At 41.9% G+C, this 27,356-nt stretch overlaps 1 protein-coding gene across 1 annotated transcript; it reads right to left on the minus strand.

Annotated features, from left to right (window-relative positions):
- Window positions 1-388: 388 nt before the first annotated feature.
- Window positions 389-17,279, minus strand: LOC135973683 (odorant receptor 131-2-like). Its single transcript, XM_065557960.1, is given in 4 exon segments — window positions 389-4,377; window positions 4,379-4,897; window positions 6,106-6,216; window positions 17,012-17,279. Coding segments are annotated over 2 exon segments (957 nt in total). The 5' UTR covers window positions 4,876-4,897; window positions 6,106-6,216; window positions 17,012-17,279; the 3' UTR covers window positions 389-3,917.
- Window positions 17,280-27,356: the final 10,077 nt, after the last annotated feature.

Below are 27,356 nucleotides of genomic sequence, written 5' to 3' on the forward strand. Positions count from 1 at the left end.
CACAAAGTACAAACTATTTCCCCATGCTAATTTTCCCCCTACTGTTATTCACACCTTCTTGTCAACTGTTTGAAATGGGTCATCCTGATTATCACTACAAACGTTTTTTTTCTCCTGCTGATAATAGCCTACCTTATTGATTAGTCTTGTTAGTGTTGGTATAGCAACACCCATTTTTTCATGTTCTCTGTGCATATATGTCTTCCTACTGTATTTTCCACTGCATGCATCCGATGAAGTGGGTTTTAGCCCATGAAAGTTTATGCCCAAATAAATTTGTTAGTCTCTAAGGTGCCACAAGTATTCCTCCTTCTTTTTGCTGATACAGACTAATACGGCTACCACGCTAAGAAGTGAGTTAATGATAAAAGGATGTTTTTTACTGGACACATTCAGATCACCAAAACCACAATAATGACTGGCACAACTGGCAATAGCAGAGAAGCCATAAATTGAATGGGCACAAGGTATATAACTATCCCTCTCAGTCCTAAAAGTGGCACCTCCAGGTCAGAGCAGAGGCAAGTTAGCAAGGCAGTCCTGTACCTTGTCTATGGCTACACAGAGGTTTTCAATTTCCTGGGTTGCCAGATACCATTCTCAAGCACTAGTTCTGTTTTTTCAGAACCACAAAACACAATATAATGGCTCTGCTGATATTCAGACAAGTCATATTATATTTACCATATATACATAGGCTGTGTCAGAAATGAGCATGATGGCCTAAACTTTGAATCCATCTGTGCAAAGGTTGTTACAGCTAATAACAGCTCGGACTCAAACCCAACTGTTTGGCCAAGAGTGGACCACCTATTGCAGAAAATGGGCTAGAGAACTGATGGGACACCTTGCAGGCATATTGAGATCCCTCTTTGCTGCTTGTTGAACCATTCCCAACACTACTTGAGGATGACTCATTAATTACACTGACAATCAACAAGGAGTCATTTTCTCATGGTAGACAAGGCCACAGTCTCTGGCTATTCACATCTCAAAACCACCATACAATTTGACACTACAACTTGAAGAGATCCCAGAATAAGAATAATATGGGTGTTGTACGTTAAAACAGAAATGCATTAGCAGATCTGTGCAAGGAAGCTTGCATTGTACCTATATGTCTGTTGTTTGGCTCAAGTCTTCTGGTTCAAAAATGTTTAGGAGATCTAAATTTGCTTTCTGTGCATTATTCTCCAATGTCCACTTCAGATTTGGAGTTGAGAGTATTCCTGTCCATAGAAGATTTGCAGAGAGCAGATGCAGCCAAAGCCAGTTCCATTTTTTATTAAAGTGAATTTTTTTTTTTAAAACCTCAACAATAATTCCTGTACCTTGAAAACCATATTATGGAAAGAAGCAGTGCAGAAGTGCCTTACATGTTTTAAAATATAGTGTACATTTAAAAAAAATTAAAAACAGTTATAAGAACCATGTTCAAACTCTGCTTGACTTAAAAACAGCGCTGATGAACCATCTGCAGTAATGCAGAAAGGTACTTGTTTAGTGCCTTGGGGCAGGGAAGATCTTTTTCTTCTGTGTTTGTACAGCGCTTAGCCCAATGGGGTCCTGATCTATGGCAAGGGCCCCTAAGCATTATGGTAATATAAATAATAAATGATAATAACAACAACAGCAACTAGTCATCCCAGCAAATTACCACTGTACAGAGAGTGATTGGTGTTTGCAAAGTGGCTACTTCCAAACTAGGAAGTAAACAGGTTTGGAACAAATGCATGTTAGGATATAGATATTCAGGCCTGTCTGCAAAGGCCTATACTTTAAGAATTTAGGTGTATTCTCATCACTTAGCTAGTTATAGAGGTATAAAGGAAAGAATCAAAATCATTGTCTGTCTGTGTAAGGGCCTTCTCTTACTGTGACAGTCTGAGGCCTGGTTCTTAGGCTAAGGAGCAGAGGCCAGCCATAAACTGGGAAGTGTATGGTCACATCCTCACATTCCAAACTAGTCACATTGAAATAAGGTGTTATTGGGCTGTTAGGAATACAATCCTGTCCTGATATTCCTATCATCTCCAGAGAAAGGGAAGAGCCTAAAAGATGTAAAAGGAAAGTTTGATAGCATCCTGTCTGGCAAGAACTCACTTATCACTAGCTGGGATGTGAAATCCTCATTTCTGTATTGTTCTATCACTGTAGTCTCCACTTCCCTACTGTTTGTCTGTAGAATCTCTGTCTGGTTCTGTGATTGTTTCTGTCTGCTGTATAATTAATTTTGTTGGGTGTAAACCAATTAAGGTGGTGGGATATAATTGGTTAAATAATCATGTTACAACATATTAGGCTTTAGGGGCAAGGGGGGGGGCATAGCTCAGTGGTTTGAGCATTAGCCTACTAAACCCAGAGTTGGGAGTTCAGTTCTTGAGGGGGGCCACTTAGGGATCTGGGGGAAAATTGGTACTTGGTCCTGCTAGTGAAGGCAGGGGGCTGGACTCAATGACCTTTCAGGGTCCCTTCCAGTTCTCTCTCTCTCTCTCTCTCTCTCTCTATATATATATATATATATAGGATTGGTTAGTTAAATTTCAGTAAAATGATTGGTTATAGCTAAGCAGAACTCAAATTTTACTATATAGTCTGCAGTCAATCAGGAAGTAAGGTGGGGAATTAGAATCATGTTTCACTAAGGGGGGGAGGTGGGGAATTGGAATCATGTTTCACTAAGGAGGGGAGGGGGGATTTGGAATCATGTTTTGCTAAGGGGGGAGAATGGGAGACAGAGACACAGGCAAGGCTCTGCGGTGTCAGAGCTGGGAAGGGGGACACTGAGGAAGGAAACTGGATTCATGCTTGCTGGAAGTTCACCCAATAAACATTGAATTGTTTGCACCTTCAGATTTCGGGTATTGTTGCTCTCTGTTCATGTGAGAAGGACCAGGGAAGTAAGAGGGTGAAGGAATAAGCCCCCTAACAATGCATATTTCAATATTTTGTATCTGTGTTAAGGCCTTTTCAAGAATTCCATTTCCATAACCACAATGGCACATATCGGAATGCCCTACATTCACATCACTGCACAAGTGCAATCATTAGCACACTTTTTGTTTTCACAACGTTTTCAAGGGTCTTTGCCATAGTATAATGTAAATGAATAAAAGCAGTGTCAGGAAATTTGGTATAGGGGCACTGCCAGCCCACATCAGACAGTGAATGGCCTCAATGCCCCGAGCAGCTGCCACACAAACTAAAACTAGGCCTTCTCTAGACAAAGTTGAACAAAGAAAATTTCTCAGAAACCAATAACAAGTAGAAATGAGGTTTTCTACAACCAAAGCCTTAAGAGGAAAAAAAATCAGGCTTTTTATTGCCCCAACCCCTTAAGATTTAAGGCTCCTACAGTCAGAGGGCCAGATTCACAGCTGGTGTAAATTGGCATATCTCCTCTAAAGTAAATGAAACTATAGAGATTTACATCAGCTGAGATCTGGTCTAGAGTCTTTATTTCTCTCCAGGTCTTAAGAAGTAAGGTTCCTGCAGCAAGTTGATTTCTCATTTGGAAAGATAGTGACTTCTAATCCATTCATGCCTTATATTTCCCCTTCTAATGAGCAATTATCTCTAATGGATCCCACCCTGTTCCCCACAGTTCCTGGTCTTACTGTAGTCCAGTGAAAGCAGATTCTGGTTCCTCTTCTACTCAGTAAGAAGTTTTCTAGCCCTCTCTTTGCCAAACATTAGTCAGGATCTACACATCCTCTCATACACAATTTTCTACTGTACTTTTTCCATGTATTGCAAACCACATCTGAGAGGGCACTATGGCCACTCTAATAAGCTTAGAAAATGGTTTAAGTTACACAGTTAAATTTCATTTAATCATTGTCATAATGGAATAAGTTTGTGTTAGGAGTATGCAAGGCCTTATTTTACACTGCTGGATCAAATGTTCACTTAGAAAACTAAGGATCAGGAGTGCCGCATCTAGTATCAATTAACTCAGAGTCATTCAACTGAGGCTGCTGTACGTCTCTACCATTTATCATGTGGCCAGTACATAAACTAATTCTTTGCCTGTTGAATAGCTTGGTTTGCAGTTCTTTGTTTCGCAGACCATAAACCACAGGACTAAAGCACTGGGCAAGTGAGAAAACAACAAAAGCTGTTAAATTAAAAATAAAATTGGATCTTTTAACAGCGATTTTTATCAAAGGTGGAAATAGAAACAAACTCAAATGCAATCCATGAATAAGTATAGTTTTTCTGGCCTTGTTAGTTGAGCTATTGAAATGACCAGCATGTTTTCCTTCTCTCCATAGGAGACAATAGCTAACTATGATGATGGCCCCAAGAAATAAAATTAAAATAATTCCCATTGTTCTGGCAAAAGGACCACCAAAGCCAATTGAGCAAGAAGGTATCAGACATATCTTCTGGAGTCTTGTCTATGCCTTCTATCAATAACAAGCACATAGATTTGAACATTGTTATTATCCAAACACAAATCATGACTTTGTGCTTCACTGCATGCACCAAGGATATGTATCTAAAAGGCCAGCAAACAGCAAAGCATCTGGTAAGTGTCATCAAAGTCAAAGTTATTAGTACTCCTTCTCCAATTGCTACTTGAACTCCAAAGATTATCCAGAATACAATTCTGGGACTTTCCACAGCAAGTGCTCGTATTGTATTGTATGCAACACCAAAACAGGAGAATAAAGAACAACATAGAAGATGATGGCACAGGAGAAAGTATTGAACATTTTTCTTCATTTCAGAGTTCTGCTGCACCATCTTAAATATAAACAAACCAACTGCAGTAATGAAGATGAACTCAAACAAGTAAAGGGATGCCTTTATTATCTCTAGTTCTTTTCTTTTTGATGTATCATTCAGTGAATTATTGGGTAAATCCGTCATCTTCAAATCTAGCACTCTGGTCCTGGTGGGGAAAAAACAAAACAAGATGAAGTTTATCACAATGTTTTCCATATTATTTTTTTCTACCATGAGTACAGTTATCAATCAGTATCAGGGTTAGTATTTGATTGTATACATTTATCATCTGTTTAGTAACAGACCTTTACATTAGATGTGTTAGTTTTAAAGAAAAATGCATACTGAAAGCTCTAAAGTATATGCTGGTTTTTTAGTGGCCTACTTAAAAAGAGTTGCCCTTGACAAGTGTCCATGTAATAAAAAATACCACCACACCACAGCTGGTCTAGATGGCCCTCTGCAGTTTAGAAGAGACATCAAAAAGAATAAATGGGCAAGGAGGTTGAACTACCCTCCCCCACCCTTCCTGATTGTCCCTCCACATTAGAGTGAGGGCATGTTGATGATGGAGCGTGGGAAAGGCTGCATTACCACTGCTCATATTCTGTGGATAAATACAAAAATTCAGTCTCCAAAACTGAATCTCAAACCTTTCACAAGCACTAAATTCTCTAAGAAAACAGATGTAGATCATAGATCCAGTAACTTTCTCCCCTAGCCAGACCCTTCAGTATTAGGATTTAAAATCCCCACATATGCATAGGGGCAGCCCTCTGCATTCAATGTCCTCATTACTAGCGATCTCAGAGGGGTTAGTATATTTATTCCTTTATCAGTATTCATTGTATAAGGGGCTTGTTATAAACAGCAATTATATAAAGTGATAAAGAGCAGAATAATAATAATCAATAAGTCTGAGAGGTTTTACTTATAGCTTAGAACATGGAGATTTTTGAGACCTAACAATGCATTCAGGAATTGGCAGGACTGTTTGTAAACGATGGGGGAAGACAGTGAAGGGGCACCTAAGGGGCCATAAGCCCCTCTGAACGTTTATTTTAAAATATGTTAACTGGTATGAACTTGGTAATAGCAGTTGTGATCATTCTGAAAAGCATACAAAATATTTTTTGCCAGAAAAAAATTGATTTTTCATTTGTCCAAGTCAGTTTAATTTTGCCAGTTGTCACTGACAGAAACATTAAAATATTCACTTATTGACTAAAAAACCCTTATACAGGAAAAATCAAAATGTTACCTGTGAGCAAAAATCTTTTGAATTTGTCTATTATACACATTTCTCCATTTGTGTGTAGAGGTTTGCATTTCTGACACAGTGTCAAAGGACACTAAAATTCATGTTTTTCTGACCTTATGCGACTGCAGAGTCTTGGTCTCCTCAGGGAAGCTGGCCTTTCCTTACCAAGTCCTGTTGCTGTCTATCTTTGTGCTTACTTTTCAGAGGCCATTAATTAGATGTTCCTATCGTCCCAATAAAACACAGAGAAGGATGAAACGAGGATGAGGATGACACTAATACATGAGAATAAGAGACAGAAAGAAGATGCAGCAGAAGGACAGGGCACTACAAAAGGTTCAAATATAAACTGATTTTTCTTTGTGATTTGCACATGAAAGAAAACATTATAGGGACACAAATACATAGTGGATAAAAGTTTCAAAAGCACCAAAGTATCTTCAGAGTCAGTCCCATTTTCAAAAATAACTGGCTTCTAGTTGCCCAAGTCTCACTGAAAATCAATGGGACCTAGGATCCTAAATCAAATTTTACCTACTATGTTTAGTGGCTGGTAGGGTGACCAGATGTCCCAATTTTATAGGGACAGTCCCGATTTTTGGATCTTTTTCTTATATCGGCTCCTATTACCCCCCATCCCCATCACGATTTTTCACTTTTGCTGTCTGGTCACCCTAGTGGCTGGTGAGCTAGATATGGTAGCAACCATTCTAAAGCCCAATATTTTACTGGAACCTTTTCTGCAGGAAACAATGTGCTAAAATAGAGATTTCCTTGATCCATACACAGTCTCACAAATCCCTCACTGTGGGGATTTCACTTTTCTGGGCCCCCTGCAGCACATTCACATGCTTTCAAGGGTAGAAAAAGATTTTCTACATCACTCATAGCACAGAGAATATTTTCCAACACAGAGAAAAAAGAAACAGATTTGTTGTTTAGATTGTGGTTGTTAAGAGGACAGCTTGATTTGCAGTAGCTAAATAAAAATATACAATGGAATACTAGTGATATAAAACAAAGGTGCATGGTGCTGTAAGGTAGAGGTAAATTGTGTGTTCTGACCAAAAATTAGTTGATAACATTTGCATTGATATATTCTAGGCACTGGGTCTATATTACATACTGAAAGGTGATTGTAACAAGCTAACAATTGAGATTTAAAGCTAACACTATATTATTACCACCACTAGCCCTAATTAATATAACTGAACTCAGGAATGATGATCATCCTCATTTATGTTTGCTTTTTAAATCCCAGCAAAATGGGATTTTTACAAGTATTTTTGCCATAGAGAATGCTTTCCTACTCAAAGGTTTTTTAAAGCAATTCTTCAATAACCGAGGGACTTCCCATTATGAATACTTATTAGCAGTTGGAGCCCTGTTGCATAACGAACTGTGGTACTAGCTATTTAACAGAATCAACACGGTATTCTGAGCAGCAGACAGAATGGCCTTCAAGTTCCTTCTCTAAAGACTGCCTGCAAGTAAACCACATTTATTAGAAAAGCACTTATGCAGGCTTTTACTCTGCTTATAGCTCACTGCTGCTGAGCTGTCAGCCACAAACAATAAAGTTTCTACATTCCCAAAACTGCTTTGAGCATACAGTGGGACAAAGAGGCAAATTTTCATTGCGCCAGTTGCAAACCTGGGGCTGCTGCTCAGCTGTAGTGAGGCATAGCCATAAGGATATATGTTATCTGCTGTCAATTTTTATTTGCCAAAAGTAGTTTTCATATCAATTTATAGTCATCTTCTTCAAGATCCTTCCAGATACAGATAGGTTATGGGTGGAGCACGGGCAACATATCCTCACAGCATCTGAGTACTGCAATAAATACCATTGATCACCCCAGACACACGCATTGCAGTATCCTAGCAGGTAGTAGGAATTTGGGGCTATATAAGAGCTAAAAATGTGCCTACACATATCTGAAAGGATAAGGTCAAACACTGAGTATGGGAAGTATATTTTGATGAATAAATCACACTTGCAGACACTGTGTGTTTAGGGTGACCAGATAGCATGAGTGAAAAATCATGACAGGGAGTGGGGGGTAATAGGCGCCTATATAAGACAAAGCCCTGAATATCGGGATGTCTGGTCACCTTATGTGTGTTTCCTCTTCACAGAAATAGAAACACAGAAAATACTTTCTTTTTGAGGCAGGTGGAAAGCAGTAGCTGGGCAACACAATGCATCCTTTGCATGAGGCAGAGACACTTTTTCCTCACAGCCTACCAACGGTAATCTGTCATCACAGAAGTGATATTATGGCCCCGATCTTCCAAGTTACTTCACACAGGCTGACCTCTGCCTCCAATAAGGCTCCATGCAGGTATAGGGCTCCAGCCCTGTGGACTGGGGATTACATGACTGGGGCCTGTATCTATTTTAAAAATGCATGCCCTTGTGAAACAGCAGCCTTCTCTAAGCTCTGAGAGCAATTAGTGTTCCAACTAAAACATTTATCTCGTTTGACCGTAAAATAAGGAAGCATGTCTTCTTCTATATTATGTAGAGGGACAAGCACACTCAGTGCTCAATACATAAACAAGAAATATTGTCCCTGTTAGAACATACAGAGTACCCCAATGAAAAACACACTGTCTCCTGTGGTTGTGTCAGGCCCCGTAATCACCCCTTATATGTGCATAGATTAAGTGTTTGCTCTGTTCCGGCATTAGTGAATCAGAATGAGTCATTTTCCATATATGGGCATAAAGGAAGCAGTAGCTTAAGGACCATGTCTGGAGCTTAGATTTGAAGTATATTGACAAATTGCAGAATTTTAATCTATGAATATAACATAGGCTCTAGAACAGAGTCACAGAAGCCTGTAAAGAACCTTTCACAAAGTCCCTTTCAACAACTACAGCATTGCTTCAATTCTAGTGTGGACAAAGTCTAGGCGTGTACTCTGTATGGAAATTCTTAGGCTGCTATTTTCATCTGCCATGTATAATTCACTCTTGGTAAAACTGAAAACTCTTTGTAGTATAAATAAAAGACACAGGGTTCATAGCCTTCTTGATCCAGTGTTTCAGTTTCGGCAGAATTTGTATTAAAAGTTAAAAACTGAATCACAAATATGGGGCCAAATCTTGTTTGCCTTACTCATGCAAGTTGTCCCATTGGTCCTGACTCTCCTGTCACTTTGAGTACACTGGTTTTACACCAGTGTAACTACATTAACTTCAAAGAAATTATTCCTCATTCATATCAGGGTAAGAGAAACCAAAATCAGGCCCAGTGGGATATGTGTGTGACTGAAGCAAACGGGATTGCCAAGATAGTAAAGATGTAAAAACTCTACTCAAAGTAAATTTCCAAAAAACACCAAGGCCCTGATGCTCAGTTATGCCAGAGTTTTAAGCCGTCTTCCTGCTTCGCTGAACCCTGGGGCAGCTGGGGATCAATTCAACACTAAGACTGCTCTAAGTTATATTAGCTCCCTGAGGGATGTTACAAGCTGTTATGCTAGCTAAGGATCATCCTAATGAAGTGTACTCTGTCTCTACCTCCTCCAACCCCCAGTACCCAGGGGGGAATTCTCAGCTGCTTGTTTTGGGTATCTTTAAGGTGCTTTTGCTTCATTACCTACTTAAATAGATTTTTATTCTTTGTTACTATTACAATATTTATATTGTGTGTATCTACATATCCCTCAATGGGTGCAGGAGGATGTAATACAAACCAACCTATACTCGTGGGGATAGCTGGAGCAAGGGGGAAAGCAGTTTCACCACCACCCTCATCTGGTGGGTTCCTCTGGATAAGGCAGCTTTAAACTCTGTCTGGAGCGCCTGTGGAGCCACTGGTAGAAGAGATTGCTTGGGAGATGGAGAATCATGGCCCAGTGGCCTCCCAAGCCAGCCCTAACACTTTGTGAGCTTCATCAGCCAACTCCAGGACCCCAACAAAGTAGGAGTTGCAGATGCCTTCTTCCACTGAAGCCCTGGCTCTAGGAAAATTTTCTGCTGCCCTCTGGCATAACCCAAGTAGTGAATTTGATCTGTAATTTTTCAATTCTTACTACAGTACTATGTCACTTTGTCAGTTCCATTGCCTGAGACTGTACAAGCACCATACCTGGCATAAAACAAAAGTCTTCATTTTGCACAACAATAATGAGAAAACACACACAAAATGCAGAAGCTGAACATGATGAGAAGTGAAACCAAATAACATTCAACTCTATGACTTACAGATCAAGGAGAGAATACCCAAATCAGTGGCCAGCCAAATTAAAACAGGCAGACAGAGAAAAGAGCACTTTGAAATACTGCAAAAGAGTGAAGGGTGAGGGTAATGTCTCAGAATGGAAGATAGGGTGAATCAGCATATGATTTTGCCTCTTACTGCAGCAGTCTGCAGAGGCTGTTGGTCTTCAGAAGTGCTGAAACAGGAAATAGTGTGGTTAATTAAAATTCATATAGCTCTTGAAAGCTATATTTATACTTGAGGCCATAGCTTAAACTTCACTTTACAAATATCACATCTTTCATCCGAAATTGCTGACTGACACTAAAGTGAGTTCTGACCAACCCAGGGGACTTCAGTTACGCTTCTGAGATGGCAGATTTTGGTTTCTTTTTTTTTAGTTCTTTTGCCAATTAAAAAAAACCCCAAATATTAAAGGCAAGAGCGGTCCAAGCTAAGTAGCAATTATTTTATTCTTTAATACAAATAGGAAGCTGTGAGTGTGACTAAAAGTGAAAGCATTCCCATAATGTTTCTTACATTCTAACTCACGAAACCAGCCCCAAGCTTCTTCCAAATATAATGTAGCTGAAAGTTCAACGGGAAACATCTGTACAGAACACATGATGGTTTGCTCAAAGCAGAGTGGAATATAATTCCTGCCCAAATTTTTTCCCAGTACAAATCTACCATTCTATAGCTAGGGGTATTTTATTCTGGATAAATGACAGCCATAAACTCAACATTAGTACTAGCAGGCAGGGGCGGCTCTAAGCACCAGCAAACCAAGCACGTGCTTGGGGCAGCCCATTTGCAGGGGCAGCAGGGATCCAGCATGGGAGCTGAGAACCAACAGGGGGCCCTGGGAGCTGTAGTTCCTTGGTTAGCTCCCTGCCTACAGAGCCAGCCCTGGAGCAGGGAAAGAACTACATTTCCCAGCATTCCATTGGCCTCTACCAACAGGAAAGGGGGCGGGAGTGAGGTAGCTGAGACCTCATGCTGCAGCCTGCGGTGAATGGAGAGCTGCACTGTGAGTAGGGGTACCATATTTTAACACTCAAAAAATAGGACACTCCACGGGGAGGGAGGGTAGCCCCACCCTGCCCCCATCCACTCCCTCCGACTGCCCCCCACAGAAACCCCAACCCATCCAACCCCCTTGCTAGGGTTACCATACGTCCGGATTTTCCCGGCCATGTCCGGCTTTTTGGGCCTCAAATCCCCGTCTGGGAGGAAATCCCCAAAAGCCGGACATGTCCGGGAAAATAGGGAGGGAGGGCCCGGCGGTGCGGGGCCGGCTGTGCGGGGCAGATGGTGCTCGGCCCGGGGCCGGGGCCAGCAGTGCTCGGCCGGGGGCCAGGGCTGGGCCGGGGACGGGGACGGCGGTGCTCGGCCGGGGCCGAGACGGGGACAGGGATGGTGCTGGGGCCGGCGGTGCTTGGCCGGGGGTGCTCGGGGCCCGAGCTGAGCCGGGCGGGAGACGTCGGGGCCAGAGCCTCTTGGCCTGGGCCGGCCGGCCGCTGGAAGGAGCCGCTCGGCCAGGGGGGCCGGACTGGGCCACGCCGCCCCAGCCCCAGCCCCAGCTTACCTGCTGCCTCCCTGTTTCAGGCTTCCCGCCAACATTTGATTCGCGGGAAGCAGGGGAGGGGGAGGAGCAGGGGGAGGAGCGTTCAGGGGAAGGGGCGGAGTTGGGGCGGGGAAGGGGCCCCGTGGAGTGTCCTCCTTTTTTAAAACTAAAATATGGTAACCCTACCCCTTGCTCCCTGTCCCCTGATCACCCCCTCCTGGGACCCCTGCCCCAACTGCCCCCCAGGACCCCACCCCCTATCTAAGCCCCAATGGTCCTTGTCCCCAACTGCCCCCTCCTGAGACCGCCCCCCAACGCTCCCCTAGGACTCCACCCCCTACCTGTCCCCTGACAAACCCCTGGGACTCCCATGCCTATCCAACTGCTGCCTGTCCCCTGACTGCCCCCCCGAACCTCTGCCCCATCCAACCCCCCTTGCTCCCGGTCCCTTGACTGCCCCCCCCGGAACTTTCCACCCCTTCTCCAACCCCCCAGTCCCCTTACCGTGCCACTCAGACCAGTGTGTCTGGCTTCGCACAGCGCCAGACACGCTACTGCATACATGCTGCCATGCTCTCCTGCGGAGCCACAGGCCCCCTGCCCGCCCCCAGCACCTGCCTTCCAGATTTGAACACTTCAAAATTCAGGAGTGCTCAAGCTCAGTTTGGGCAGCTGTTACTTCATTTCTCTCAAATCAAATATACTGATCCACTGTAACTTGCTGTAGAAAAAGTAGGATAAAATTGAGCAAGAAATGCTTCCCAGTGGTTATTAGGACTGGAATTGCTATTTTCAAGCCATTGCCTTTTTGTTTGTTTGTTTGTTTGTTTGTTTAAAAGGAAGACAGTGATATTGCATTGGCAAATTCCCCATAGAAAGAAAGAGTGGAACAAAAGAATAATAAAGGCACCTCAACTTTTCCTCATTTATGTAGGACAGTCTTATAATATGCATCCAGATATCCTCCAATCACACAAGCTGAAAATTGTTCCACTTTACTGCAGTTCTGTAACCATATGGGAACCAATCCTGTCTGTGTTCTGTGCACATCTAAAATTCCTACTGAATGACCTGCCCTGGGAGCAAGTTACCAGTGACCCAGGGCTGCGGCAGAAGGAGGGCGCAGGTGGGGAGGGGGTGAGCCCAGGGCTCGGGTGGCAGGAGGTGTGTGGGGGGGCAATGGTGGAGGGGTAGGGGGAACCCAGAGCTGGGGCAGCAGGGTGTGTGTGTGTTTGTGGGGGAGAGCCCAGGGCTGGGGCGGCAGGGGGGTGCGGTTGGGGGGGGTGAGAGCCCAGGACTGGGGCGGCAGGGGGGTGCAGGTCGGGGGGGTGAGAACCCAGGGCTGGGGAGGCAGGGGGGTGCGGGTCGGGGGTGAGAGCCCAGGACTGGGGAGGCAGGGGGGTGTGGGTGGTAGAGAAGAGCCCAGGGCTGGGGCGGCAGGGGGGTGCGGGTCAGGGGGTGAGAGCTCAGGGTTGGGGAGGCAGGGGGGTGCGGGCGGTAGAGAAGAGCCCAGGGCTGGGGCGGCAGGGGGGTGCGGCGAGGAGCCCAGGGCTGGGACGGGGGGCAGCCAAAAATTTTTTTGCTTGGGGCAGCAAAAAACCTAGAGCCGGCCCTGCTAGCAAGGAAGGATGAATATCTATCAGTAATCAGGGCCTTCGGAGTAGCTATCAATTATATTGTGTTCCATTAAAGGCTTATCCAGAAGAAATTATACGCAACCTTTTGGGGCAGACAAGCCCCAAGAGAACACATATACTGTGCCTGGAATGGACTGACTGGCCCAAAAGAAAAACTTGAGCGAGTTCTTGAGCTGCTTAGATGGAGACAAGCATATCTAAATGAACCCCTTGCAGCCCCATTAAATCCCTTTCTCAAGTCCAATCTCACTACTGAGGTTGCACAGCTATTGGTAGTTACTACAGCCATCGTTGGGGCTGGAATAACCCCATGCACAAGCGTATTGGAAAACAGGAGGAACAGATGGGTCTAGGCTAGGCTGCTTATTTTTAAATTAAACCCCTCTCCCCACATACGCACCTCTGTTAGCATTTAGATGTATATGGGGGAACCACAACCCTATAGCTGGTTTGGGGGGATTCTCTGATTGAAGGGGTTTCTCAACCCTGTTAACAGTCTCAGGGGAAACATTCATCCAATAATCCTCCACTTTTTGATAGAGATGTTACCCTCAGGATGGATGGTCCCTTTGAAATTTCTTCTCTGACAACCCCACAATGGGACTTGGTATCCCTAGTGTCATTCTCATAAGCCTGAAAGTCTAATATGACTCAGTTCCTGGGATCAGCATCAATGTTCATCTACTTTAATGGCTCTGTAATGACAGACAAGATCACTGGGCAAGATCCCCTGACTGTCAGGCTGCCGGGTACTGCTCTGGTTCTGAGGAGCAATTTACAGCAGCCTCGGGATGTTCTAAATTGCTAGGACCCCTAAGGTTGTTTGCGGTATAAGCAGAGATCTGTGTAAGCTCAAAAGCTTGTTTCTTTCACCAACAGACGTTGGTCCAATAAGAGAGATTACCTCACCCACCTGGTCTCTCTAATGATCCCTAATGGGCAGCTCTGGCTACCAGAGATCACTGGAGCACAGCAGCACTCTAGTACTCTGGCCATACCCTCTTTACCAATGCTCATTTCACCGGGGGAGTGGTGGGGAGTCAGCGACTTTGGCTCTGCATTGCTCAGTCACTCCCCTATGCCACAGAATCTCTAGGTAGCAAGTTAAGTAGGTTGTTGGCTGGAGTACTGCACAGCAGCCTCAGGAGGGCTTATGACGTAGCCTATTTTGCCCAGATGTAAATTACCACTCAGGGGGCAAAGCAATGAAAATCAGGACCAGCATCTAATCCTGATTATTAGTATCATTTATTACTATTATAGTAGAAAACACGATAGCTTTAGTTTGCATTGGGTTTCAACCCAAATGGGTTTGCACCACTCATAGTCCACCTAACATTCAGGTTTGAATGAACCCAAAATCTTAAAGTGAAGTTCAATCATTGACACAATTTGAGAAAAAAAGATATAAACAAGGACCCTCCCCTGAGCTCTGGTGGTACAAAGCAGGAGAAAACATGGCTTTGCCAGCTTCTTGAGTATTCCCCTTGCAAAAGGGAATCGCTGGGTGAGGGGTGTTCCCTCTGGAGGTGTCTATGTTTGTGGGAACTATGTAGTATACTCCCATGCATTCACAGTGGTGCTGGCAGGGAAACAGGAGAGAGTTCCTCCTGCAGCAGAAGTGGTGACTGTAGCAGTGGTAAGTGCACCTATGCCACTAGAATCACAAAGCCATAAAAAACGCTCTGATTCTTGCCTAAAAATTGGCATAATTTTAAAGTGAGATTGATTCAAAACAAGAAAAAAAATTACAGGCAGAGAAGCAGACTGGGCTCAGCTAGTGAACAGGCCACAATGACACCCAGATAAGAAATTTCTAATCTTTTCTCAGCATCAGGAAGCTGATATGCTCTAGTTGCTTATTTATACTTGCATTAAATCTATGGATTCGTTTGCACCTTCATTACATATCATACCTACATTCCCAGGCATTGTGTCTTGTTACAGAACAGTACTACCGCAGCCAGCATGCTATTTAAAAAACAATACACTTTTGAGGAATTCAGACATTTTTAAAGTAATTACGCACTGGTAACCTCTTTCCTTCCAGCAACATTACATATGCTTCCAAAACTGTTTCTTCTTTATGGTTCAATCCAGTGTTTCTCAACTGGGGGGGCCATGAGCAGGTTTCAGGGCATGCGCCAATCAGGGCCAGCTTTAGACTCACTCAAGCAGAAAGCCTGAGCCCGAGCCCTGCTGTGGTGGGGCACAAATAGGGTGACCAGATGTCCTGATTTTATAGGGGCAGTCCCGATTTTGGAGTCTTTTTCTTATATAGGCTCCTATTACCCCCCAGCCCTGTCCCGATTTTTCACATTTGCTGTCTGGTCACCCTAGGCACAAAGCTCAAGCCTGAGCAACTTTAGGTTTGCGGGGCCCCTTGTGGCTTGGGGTCATGGCAATTGCCCTGCTTGTTACCCCCTAATGCCGGTTCTGGCAGAAAAAGAGTTATTGTGGCACAGGTGGACTGTGCAGTTTTTATAGCATGTTGCGGGGGGTGGGAGGTGGGGCTCAGAAAGAAAAAGGTTGAGAATTCCTGGTCTAAACTACATATGCGAAGTAGCCAGAAAAGAGACCAAAGAACTGGTCCCTGGTATCAGAAAAAACACCTGTAATTTCCATTGAAGGAAATGGCCCTTCTCCCATTGAACTTAATGGGAGTTCTGACATTAATGTGAACTTCAGAGGCAGGATTTGACTCAGCAGGAGTTCTGGATGTTCTAAAGGTATTCTCAAGATTTGTCCCTCACATTTCTTCAGAAATATTGGATGGGGGGATGGATGTACAACATGGTTATCATGCTGATTACAGATAAAAGTTAAAATCTAGAAGTCAAGAACTATTTTGTTTTCTAACCAGTAACCTATTAAGAACTTTAGGATTGTCTCTTGAAGAGATTTTAAAAGAGATCTGCATAGGTATTTCTAAACATATTTATTAGGAATATTATTCTGATGCAACTCAGAATGTATTTTTTCCTCTAAGACAGCAAGGTTTCTGAGAAAGAAGAACTAAAAAAAATTGTGGAGGAAAGGGAGGGTTTACATTTATTTTTTAATCATTCGGAATATTTAAAAAAGCATATGTCACAATATTTTAGGGTTAAGGTTTATTTTGAGTTTCAGACAAAAGCAATTTTTAAAGCTGATTTTTAAAAAAGAGCCTTATTTTCTGCGATACTGTTTGTGTGGTTCTAATACTCTATGAAAGTAGATTTTCTTTGGCAGAAATTGAACTTTTGGATGAAGAGAACAATGCTCTGGTGAAAAGCAACAGAGGGTCCTGTGGCACCTTTAAGACTAACAGAATGCTCTGGTGGATTCACACTCTTCCCCTCGTCCAACCCCCCAAAAAACAACCTTAGACTTGTGGTAATATTTTAAAGATATTGATTACCCAAACCTTGCCCTTAGGTTCATCTGCATGTTGTGACTCATTTAATATGGAGCTTCTTCAGAAACTGGCCCCAACGTGGACTTTCAAACTCAATGTTGTAATTCTGTCTGCTCCAGTTACACACACACACACACACACACTCCTATGCAATGGTAATCAACATTCACCAATTAAAGAAATAATTTTGATTGTAAGAAAAGCTTACCTTATCTTTTATTTTTCCCCAGCTGAAATTAAAGTTGTTTCCTTCTCAGCATTATGAAAATATTGTTCACCAAAAAAAGAAGAAGCAAACAAACCCAGAGAAGTTCAGGACAACATGACGTGTAACCAGGAAAAAACAAAAAATAACCTGAGGTTTTGAAAAGCAAAGTGCTTTTATTCAGAAGCACAGAAGAATGTAGTTCATAAATACTATGAAGTTACATTATTGTGAGTAAAGACACTTAATTTTAATATATAAGTAATTTTAAAAAATCCAACATAGTAGTAATCTGACATTTTCAAGAAATTTGTAGTTTTTCTACTGATGCTGATAAGTGATGATCTAATCTGCACTTTGTGGTTATGTGCAAGTTAATTAAATACACTGTATGTGGTTGACAAGTAAATGGTGAAAATTTATTACACTGTTTACTTAGTCTAAGCATTTAATCTATGTTTGTTTAGCACCTACCTCTCTTTTATGACACCACATATTCAATCAACAAGATAACAGTAGCAAGGAGAGAGAAAAGTATTGCAATACATTCATGGCCACCTGTGATCACACAGTTGTCAGTATGCTGCACACCATGGACATTTGGAAATTCATAGTGACAGAAATGATAGAACTCATATGCTCCTACTCCAAAGGAAAATCTCTGTTAGCAGTCTAGGGCCTGTGACACACAACTGAGCTAATTATATCTAGCAGAGGGCAGTGGTGTATGTTCCACTGACCAGTTCATTACAGTATGGCTGGAAAGGAAACGTCAACCATCCTTTCAGTGCTCAAAGTTATACATTTGACAAATGTGTCTTTCTGCTACAGAGGAAGGAAATCCAAAGTTACTTTTTTGTAGTAGGAGAGGACTCTTCCTGTTTTGGCTTCCTGTTACAATGACTATACCACACTAAACATAACAGGCACTTGAACTCAGCGATAGGCCATGCCAAAAAATCTTGATCCAGGCCTCTCGTCGGGGTGGTTTTTTTAGAGCGCTACAACTGCACAGTTTCTGTGCACGAAGTGGCTTGGCAGTGTGTACACCTCGGGAGATACAGCGCAGAAAGCTGCTTTACTGCGCAGAAACTTTCCAGTGTAGACAGGGCCTTTGTGGTAGCGCTCAGACATTCTACCTGCACAGGACAGAGGCTGATTGAATGTTTCTGAGAGATCTCAAGGCAGCAACACTTACACCTTCTTCTGAAGAGTGATGCAGCATGCATTCCTCTTGAGACTGATTGTGGGTTACTGTTGGGACAAGAAGCACTGCTGGATGCCTTGGCTAGCTCAACAGTCCAGTACTCTGGGGAATAATGGATCTGTATTCTGGATGCTTCTTGCATGAGTGTGCTGGGAAGAAAGGTATCCTATGCCCTCTTCCCTCCCATTGTATCCATGCAAGGGATACATGATTTAGCCTATAGATTTGTATTATTTACCAAGGTCAACACTCAGTAGGTGAAATGTGCAAATATAGGAGTGGATTATGCAGAACACCAGTTTAAAACGTTTTTGTGATATGGCAGAAATCTTATATACAGAGCAAGACATGATCACACTATCTCCCACTGAAATCAAGTGATGGGATGATTAGGCTCATGTATTTCCAATGAGGGGAGATAGTTTAAATTTTTGTGTGGATATTTTCACAAATAAAAGAGAAGCATTCTGTTTGGGGGGGTTGTGTTATTCATCATGTACAACTATATGAACAGCCACACAGACTTGAGAAAATATTCACAAATCCCAAATGGTGCATGAAAAAATTCTTACCTGAAAGTAAGTTTCCTTGATCTTACTCTATGAACTTCATACTGATAATCAGAGAGAGGAAATAATACCTGTAACAGAGGTGACCAACCATACAGCAGAAACAACAAAGTGTGAATAGCACAATTCATAAATAAACCACGAACCAAAAATGTATTCACCCAAACTATCTAGCAACCACTCATGAATAACAGATAATAAATAATGGAGATATCCTATCTCCTAGAACTGGAAGGAACCTTGAAAGGTCATTGAATCCAGCCCCCTGCCTTCACTAGCAGGACCAAGTACTGATTTTGCCCCAGATCCCCAAGTGGCCCCCTCAAGGATTGAACTCACAACCCTGGGTTTAGCAGGCCAATGCTCAAACCACTGAGCTATCCCTCCCCCCCAATATATGTGATTGGGTCCACACTTGGAACCAATAGTATTTGTAACAAGTTGTTCGCCCAGCTTTACTGGGGAAGAGCCATAAAGAAATGAGAGCGAGATGGAGTTCTGACACAACAGCTCATGGCATCTCTTCATTTGGAGATAACCCCCAGCTTGCTTCTCTTCCCTCCCATCTTTGGGAGGCTCCTACCAGCTCAACTGGTGTATCTGTCGAGTTCTTCTGATTGTTACGTTTATAAGTAATTTACCTATGAGTCACCCACGGGATGATTAGTAGTTGGATTCAAAGAAAGTTTCTCCCAAAACCTTTTGATAATAAAATAAATTGTTTGTGAATTGTAAACTTACTGGGCCATGTTCAGCACTATTACAAGTGAGCACAACTCCACTGAATCCGAAGCATACACCAAGGCTGAATCTGACCCCTCCACTCTAGTCCTTTTATAATTCATGATTCTTTCCATATAGCAATTGAGCTGAGGCGGCTCATCCAATCCATATTTTTAACCAGTCACCCAGCCCGAAAACAAAGCTTTATCTCCATTTGTCAAGAGGTTTTAAAATTTCCATAGAAAACACAAAACTCTACAGGTAAACTAAAAGCACTCTTAAATAATAAAAACTAGATGACCAGGAATGGAGGGAAAAGTTAACCAAACATGAATGATGGGTGAGTCTTACAGTGCACCTGAGGTTCAGTTAAGATAAGTTTGGATAAACAAGATGTGCACAGACTGAGTATCTGTTGTTGCAATGCTCATCCTGCTGCACTTCAACCACTCCTTACTGCAGGCTACACAACCGATTACATCATGTCTAAAATTAGATCAGCTCTTCCCAGGAGGGATTACGTCTTTTCATTTGTAAATTGAATTGAACCCCTATGAAGGCACCTCTCTTCTACCTTCTCTTGGGATCCAGCAGACTACTGCCCCATGACCTCTGTGGATGAGGTGGCCCTCTCCTGCCTCTGGTAATAAACCCTGTGCAAAGGGGTCATCAGATGGAATTTGGGTGACCCTCTCCCCTTCTTCTCCAGCAGATGATTTTGGGCCTGATTCTCCATTACTTTGTTCCTTGTGTAGTAATTTACACCTGCGGAAGTGGGTGTAGAGCACTAGCAAATCAGAATTCTCCACCACACCAAGAGTAGCACTTTACACTCACTTTGTACAGAATCAGGTCTGTGTCTTCAGAAGGATGGACAGCCTCATATCTCCTCCAACAGGTGTTAGTGGAGAAGCAGGGGTAGGCCTTCCTTCACCTTCTATAAATGATTTCACAAAAAAATTTAATCTGCAGCCAGAAGAGTTTATTTCTGACCCGTGACTGTCTCCATCTTGCTCCAGCACTGTTACTCCAGAGGTCTACAGCTTAAATATTGTCCCCTTTTAGTGGCATGGCCCAGTAGCCCCTGTGCTAGGCACCAGTGTAGCATTAGACCCCAAATTTATCTGCATTATGGCACTTCCTTGGTATTTGTGACCCAGAGTGCATTCAAACTCTTCTAAAATCACAGAATAATTTGAATGGCCCAAGAATCTCACTTGAATGTAGGATAAAAACCCCTATAGCCTGACAAGCATAAGAGGGAAAACAAAAGCAAACATACTCAGACACATGAGCCAAATTCTGGCTCCAGGCACTAAAACAGAGTAACTCTTCCTCCGCCACCAAATAGCTGCATATTAATGCTGAAAAAAAATGTTAGAGCATGTCCTATTCTGACCAACCTCAGCACCATGAACAGTCCTGCATCTGCGTAATCTGCAGCCAGGAATATGCTATGTGAGAGGAGAGATCTGTGTGAGGTCATAGGGTAAAACAGGTAGACTGTGCCCCCTGACCCATAAGCCCTGCTTTGGAATGCTCCTCCTTTCCTCTGGTCTCCAAAGGCTTGCTGGAGAGCCAGAAATGGGACAGGCAGTTTCCACTTTGTGATTCCCTTCCTGGTTGCAGCCTTTTGGGGATTTACATATGCAGTCTAACTCAATTTGGCCTATACATTTGTGATCCACTAAATTTCATTAATTTTGGGACTCAAAGAGTTAAAGGTAATCCTGCTTGGTGTAAAGCAGTTCTCTAGAAATCTTTAGCAACCTGCTGCTAGTTATCTCTATGAATATCATTTGTAATTAGCAGCTTTCCTATTAATATTAAAGGCTGAAGGGCAGAGAGGAGCAATATTCCAGTGCTGTTCAATTAGTTCCCACAGTGTCTGTCAAGTTATCGCTCTGGGAAAGCTTATCAGGAAATTGTTATTGCAGTCCAGTCTCTAGCAGCTGAAGCCAGTACAGGCCTGGTGCAAAGTCCACCTGAAAAGGGATCTCCACCCTCCCTTCTGCCAGGGCAGCCAATGCAGATATAAAAGTGAACAGTGCAGTGTGAGGAGCAGGCGTAGGCAATGTAAACTGAGTCAGTCAGTGAAGCCATTGGTGGAACTAAAGCTGCTGTCCATCAGGGTCTTTCATGATAACAAGTTTTCCCTTGGGTGCAGCAAGTTCAGGAAATGCAATTTGCACCTCATGATGCTAGTGGTAGTGAAACTGAGTGAGTCAGCCTCTCAGAGCTTCATTTTTCAGCTTTGTTTCTTACTCCTCATTGTTCTAAGATGAAACTGACATAATTATCTAGTTATAGTAAAAACAGTTGCATGCACTATACATCATCTAGGAACTAGTCATAGTCCTACTGACCTCATTGCCAAAACCCACGTTGATTTCTAGAACTGTCAGATAAGTAAATAAATAAGTATATTAAGTGTACAAAAATTAAATGTAATCACATAAACACATTGTATTACTATCAAACAGTCAAAAGTGACTAGTGATTTTGGGTGTCAGTTTTTGGGTGCCCAACTTGAGACATTTTAAGGAGGTCAGATTTGCAGAAAGTGCTGAGCACCTACTGTCAAGAAATCAGGTTATTTAAAAATGTCTCAAATTGGGCACCCAAAAAAATCAAAACATTCAAAATCTCTAATCCCTTGAACTTTGGACCTAGATGTGTAACATATAAAAAACCCAAATACCCAGAAAAAGTATATTCATCATACAGTTCCTGATGTACAAGCACACTGAAGAACTGGATCATTAGTGTCAAGTATCAGAGGGGTAGCCATGTTAGTCTGAATCTTTAAAAAGCAACAGAGGGTCCTGTGGCACCTTTAAGACTAACAGATGTATTGGAGCATAAGCTTTCGTGGGTGAATGCCCACTTCATCAGACACAAGTAATGGAAATTTCCAGAGGCAGGTATAAATCAGTATGGAGATAACGAGGTTAGTTCAATCAGGGAGGGTGAGGTGCTCTGCTAGCAGTTGAAATGTGAACACCAAGGGAGGAGAAACTGCTTCTGTAGTTCGATAGCCAGGATCATTAGTGTTAAAAAGCTATGGCCCTGATCCTAACAAACATATGCACAAGTGCTGATCCCTGATTTTCATGGGACTTCATGCAGGCAATTACCTGAATTGGCACATACACTTGCAGAATCAGGATCTCTCTTCAATGTATCCTCTCATTTATTATTAGAAAACGTTGATAAAATATTTTATTCAATATCAATTGGCAGAGGAATAGGAAATTTGCTTTTTTCATGCCTGTTTATAAATAATCTCAAACAAGTGATGAATAAAGTTTTGGGTAAAACTGTTTAAAATCTTCAGCTTTCATGTTTTAGTGACTGTTTCCTTCCATTGTGTTTTCCCTCTGAAATCATGGCTTGGTTATCAAGAGATGACTATTTGATTTTTGTTCTGGGATTCTCCTTGCTGCTTCTGGGCAAACCAAGGACCCGATCAGACCCCTGGACAGAATATGAAGAAAAGTTGAATTCTGCATTCTTGCAAGCCTCATTTAATGACTTTTTGAGAAACTCTAATATGGCAGATTCTGATCTCACTTACACTGGTATAATTCCACTGATTTCAGTGGAATCACTCCTGATGTACACCGTGAGAGAAGAATCAGGCACACTGTATATGGGATACCTTATTGTTGAGTTGCTGTTTCATACATGCCAAAATAAAGATGGATGTGTGCCAAATATCAAGGGTATATAACAGAAAAAATTAAAAAGGTAAATCCTTTATCACACTCTACACTATCTGTTGCTTTAATAATTGTGTCCATGCTAGTAAATGACAGTGTATTGCTTGGGACAGTGGGGAGCAGAATTTGGCCTCATACACACAGAAAACAAGGTGCTGTTTTAAAAATGGATTGTTGCTTTCGTTTCACTCTTCATTTGTCACTGTGCAGAACAGCGCCCTCTGGCGTGGCAACAAGGTAATCTCAATTACACCCTCATTCTTTTTGCTCCATGGGACAAATTAGGTTTTTCTTTTCGTTAGCTGCCATCAGGAGAGAAGTATGAAGCACAGTAACAGAGAGAAGGACACTCTGACAATAAGCAACCCACAATGCAGGGCAAAAAAATCTCAATATGGAAAAGATCAAAGGAAAAACAGTGGCCAGAAGGCTCGAATCCTCCTCCCTTTTAAGAAAGCTTAAAAATGCAGCAACTGCCAATCCCAGGATCTGCCATTGATGTTAATTATGGCTTCTCATTACAAAGCCTGATAAGAAATTAAATGAAGAAATACAAACCCAGGGGACTGGAAGGCCAGAGACAAATTGAACTGAATAGACAGGCTTCACCTCTGCATATATCCTCTTTAATACATTTAGAGAGTAGGGTAGGGTCATTGACATTTAAATAGAACCTTGAAATCTGCATTTAATGCATTCAAAAGCAAAGGTGGACTGAAATCACCAACACCTGATAACTCTGAACATGCTAATATTTGGGAAAACCCTTTCTATAAATTAACAAAAAGTGTTTGGATGACAGTGTTTGCAAAGTGGTTTCTCAAGGATAAGAGCCATTTTTCCTCTTTTGTCAACATGAAAAGAAAATGTAAAAGAATATTAAAAGTCACATCTGCACTCACTATTATTACAAAAAACACCAGAGATTACTCTAATTGAGTAATATTAGAGAAAGTGAAACAATTTCTCTATTCTTTTTAACTTTGTGCATTTGACAACAACTTTGTGTGTAGCCCATTTCCATGTTCACTGTACAGTCAGTCCATTTCTCCTTAAGCTTGTGTGGTTTTGCACACAGCAACATGGGAGAGAAAAACTATTTTTAAAAATAAGAAAATGTGATTGTAAAACCACAAAAAATAGTAAAGGGGACTCAGGAGCAGGAGAAGAATCTGAAACTATTTTTAATGTATCTTTTGAACTTGATGAGCTCTGAAAACAAACGTGCCATGGAAAACCCGGTAACATGGATCTAGAGAGGGGGGAAATGGTCTTGTTACTTCCATCCTATATAGATTTGGAAAATGGAAGTCAAGAAGTTATTTGTATATCTTGAAAAATGTCACCAGTAATGTATTTTAATAACTTCCCAGTACTAATTATGGTCTCACTCAATCCTATATATCATTACTTATGGAGGTGGTCAATAGGACTACTCAGCATTTAGTCCCATAGCTTAAAATGAAATGGAAAATTTTCAGATTGACATTTTAAAAATCTGTTTTTCTAGAGATGAATTTGAAGCAAAATCACAGATCCAAATACCTCCAAACTTTGAAGAAACTTGGATCTGCATCTGGGTCCAAATGTCATGGCTGGTTCCATATTTCTATGATCTTGCATCTGAACTCCCCCGAATTTTGAAAAGCTTAAAATCCAGATAAAAACTTTATAACTTGAGCTCATATCTAGTTTATTTAGGCCCCAATCCTGCAAATGCCTGCATGCATGCATGCTTAACACATGTGAATATTCCCATTGAATTCAGTGGGACTACTCATGTGCCGAATGTTAAGCATGGTTTTCATTTATCTTTATTTGCTGTCATGTGTTTTGTCCTATTTAAATATCTACATACAGAGCAGTGTAATTACATATTTTATAAATCCTGCTATAATGAATGAATTATTTACTTCTGAAAGAATATAGTACTCCTTTAGGATAGTATATTACTTATATTGTATGAATTATATTTAAATATGTATACCTTTATCTTAATATTATTGTAAAATAATCATGTATATAATAGTGTAAATTTACACTATGTTTTCTAAACATAGATTAAGACCCATTCCTTGTCTCAAAGAATTTTCAATCTGTCTGGATCCTTATTACTTGTAGAATTATAAATCTGAAGAAAGAAAGAACTAGTTTCCTGTTGTCAGAAAGTCACTTGTTGCTAGGCAGATTATGGTGATGATTTCTGACTGCTACATTTAAAAGAATACAGTCAGATTTTTAAAATATTATCTACATACATTAAAAATGTAATCTGTGTTACTAATAATATCTTAGTAAATGTGAAAGAATTTTAAATCTAATTTACTTTTGACTATTAATGCTGTTTGGTTACTTTCTAAATGAAAACAGACTAGCCAGCTTCATTTTGTCTAGTCTTGTTCCAGTCAATGTCACATTCACCTTCCATTTACTAGAAAGATATTGCAGTTTTTGGATTACATACACTCACAGGAAATATTTGGGTTCTTCTGAAAAAAATTCTACAAGAAATAGCAATAGGAACAATAACAATAACATAGAAACATTTCTACTCATTACACAAAATAACCTAGGGTTGTTAGGAGTGTGAGCAGGCTGTGAGCAGTGATGTTATAACTTTCTTACTTATGCCTCATTGTCTTTGCTGCTTGTTTACGTGCCAAAGTTGAATTGAGGCCTTGCAGACAGAATCATTCTACATTTCAACAGATCAAAGACATTTGGGCATCATGGTACTCCCTGAATAACTAGGCAGAAAATATATGATAATACCCTTATGAGTCATGTCCTCAGATACTAAAGTGATGGGCACATTATAAAAACCTATATAGATAGATAAGATATTTCTTGCATATTCAGGCTCTGGAAACATTTCATATACATATACTCACAATAAGGACCATGATGCTCACATGAATACAGTCCATCATCTACAATGTTAAGGAATCCAGCTGCATCAGAGAACCTGGTCTTGATGGTCTGCATCAAATACCTCATCTGTGTGAGAAAACTCCACCCAGTTATCTATGTGCAGCACTGTGGAGTCCAAGGACTGAACCAGGTGCCAGGACACAGAAGGCTGAGATAAGCTGGCCAGCTACGGACACCAACTGAACCAGTTCAAAGTCAAGATAGAGAAAGATGCCAATTGTCACAGATCCGGGTACCCTGCTGGCAGGCCATCAGACTGCTGTGAGGGGACCCAACCACTGGATCCTCAGGTGTTTCACACCCATGGGAGTCTGAACAGAATCTGGTCCTGCCTTGGGGTTCCTAGATCTTCTTGGGGTTCAAATCTTCTAGTTAGCACTGTCATGTTCCTGTACAGGTATGAACTGGCTACAGTGCTTCCTTTTTAGTGAGGTACATAGGAGATGTGTTCATCGTAAGATACTTTAATGCTCTGCTAGATTTTAGCTGAGGATACCTTAAATAAGTTTTTTACACACAATGCCACCTAGTGACTGAATAATATAATACAATTTAGCATTCCATTACAAGCACCCCTTACTGAGATCCCAGGGCCCAGCTGCTTAGCCCATGAATTTAGTGCTGACTCCTCAGACTCCCCTGTAGCTTAAGCACACCTTTCCCAGAATCCCGTCAAGGTCTGAACCTTCTGAGTTCAGTTTCACTCATGTGGTAGGTGTAGCATATAACACACACAGAGACAGACTTTCCACAGAATGCTAACTCCATTGCTCTTTACTTAAGACATAAAGGACAAGAAAGTACAGATCATTTACAAAACAACAACCAACCTAAATGCAATGCCCGTCACTAGCTCATCTTCCATTAGAAGCCGTTGGGATCCATCTGTGTTCCAGAGGGCAGGGCAGGGCTCCGCTCCTCTCCCCTTCCCTCCCTTCACACCCCACCATCTCATCCAGCTCCCACAGGAGCTTCCCTCATCTTAAACTGGTGAAAAATGGCAGATGAACCCAAGTAGAGCATCTTCTACCCTTTTATAATCTTCCAGTCCCTTAGTCAGGTGACTTCCTCCCTGGTCAGCCCCAACATGTTACCACAATGTCATACCAGATGACTTTGGTGTGGTGCTAGGCAACCTCTCCCCTGGCAAACTAGTTCCTCTGGGCAGGAGCAGCCTAGAGTCATTAATTTCAGTG

This window comes from Chrysemys picta, chromosome 9 (assembly GCF_011386835.1).
Source record: "Chrysemys picta bellii isolate R12L10 chromosome 9, ASM1138683v2, whole genome shotgun sequence".
Lineage (NCBI taxonomy): Eukaryota > Metazoa > Chordata > Testudines > Emydidae > Chrysemys > Chrysemys picta.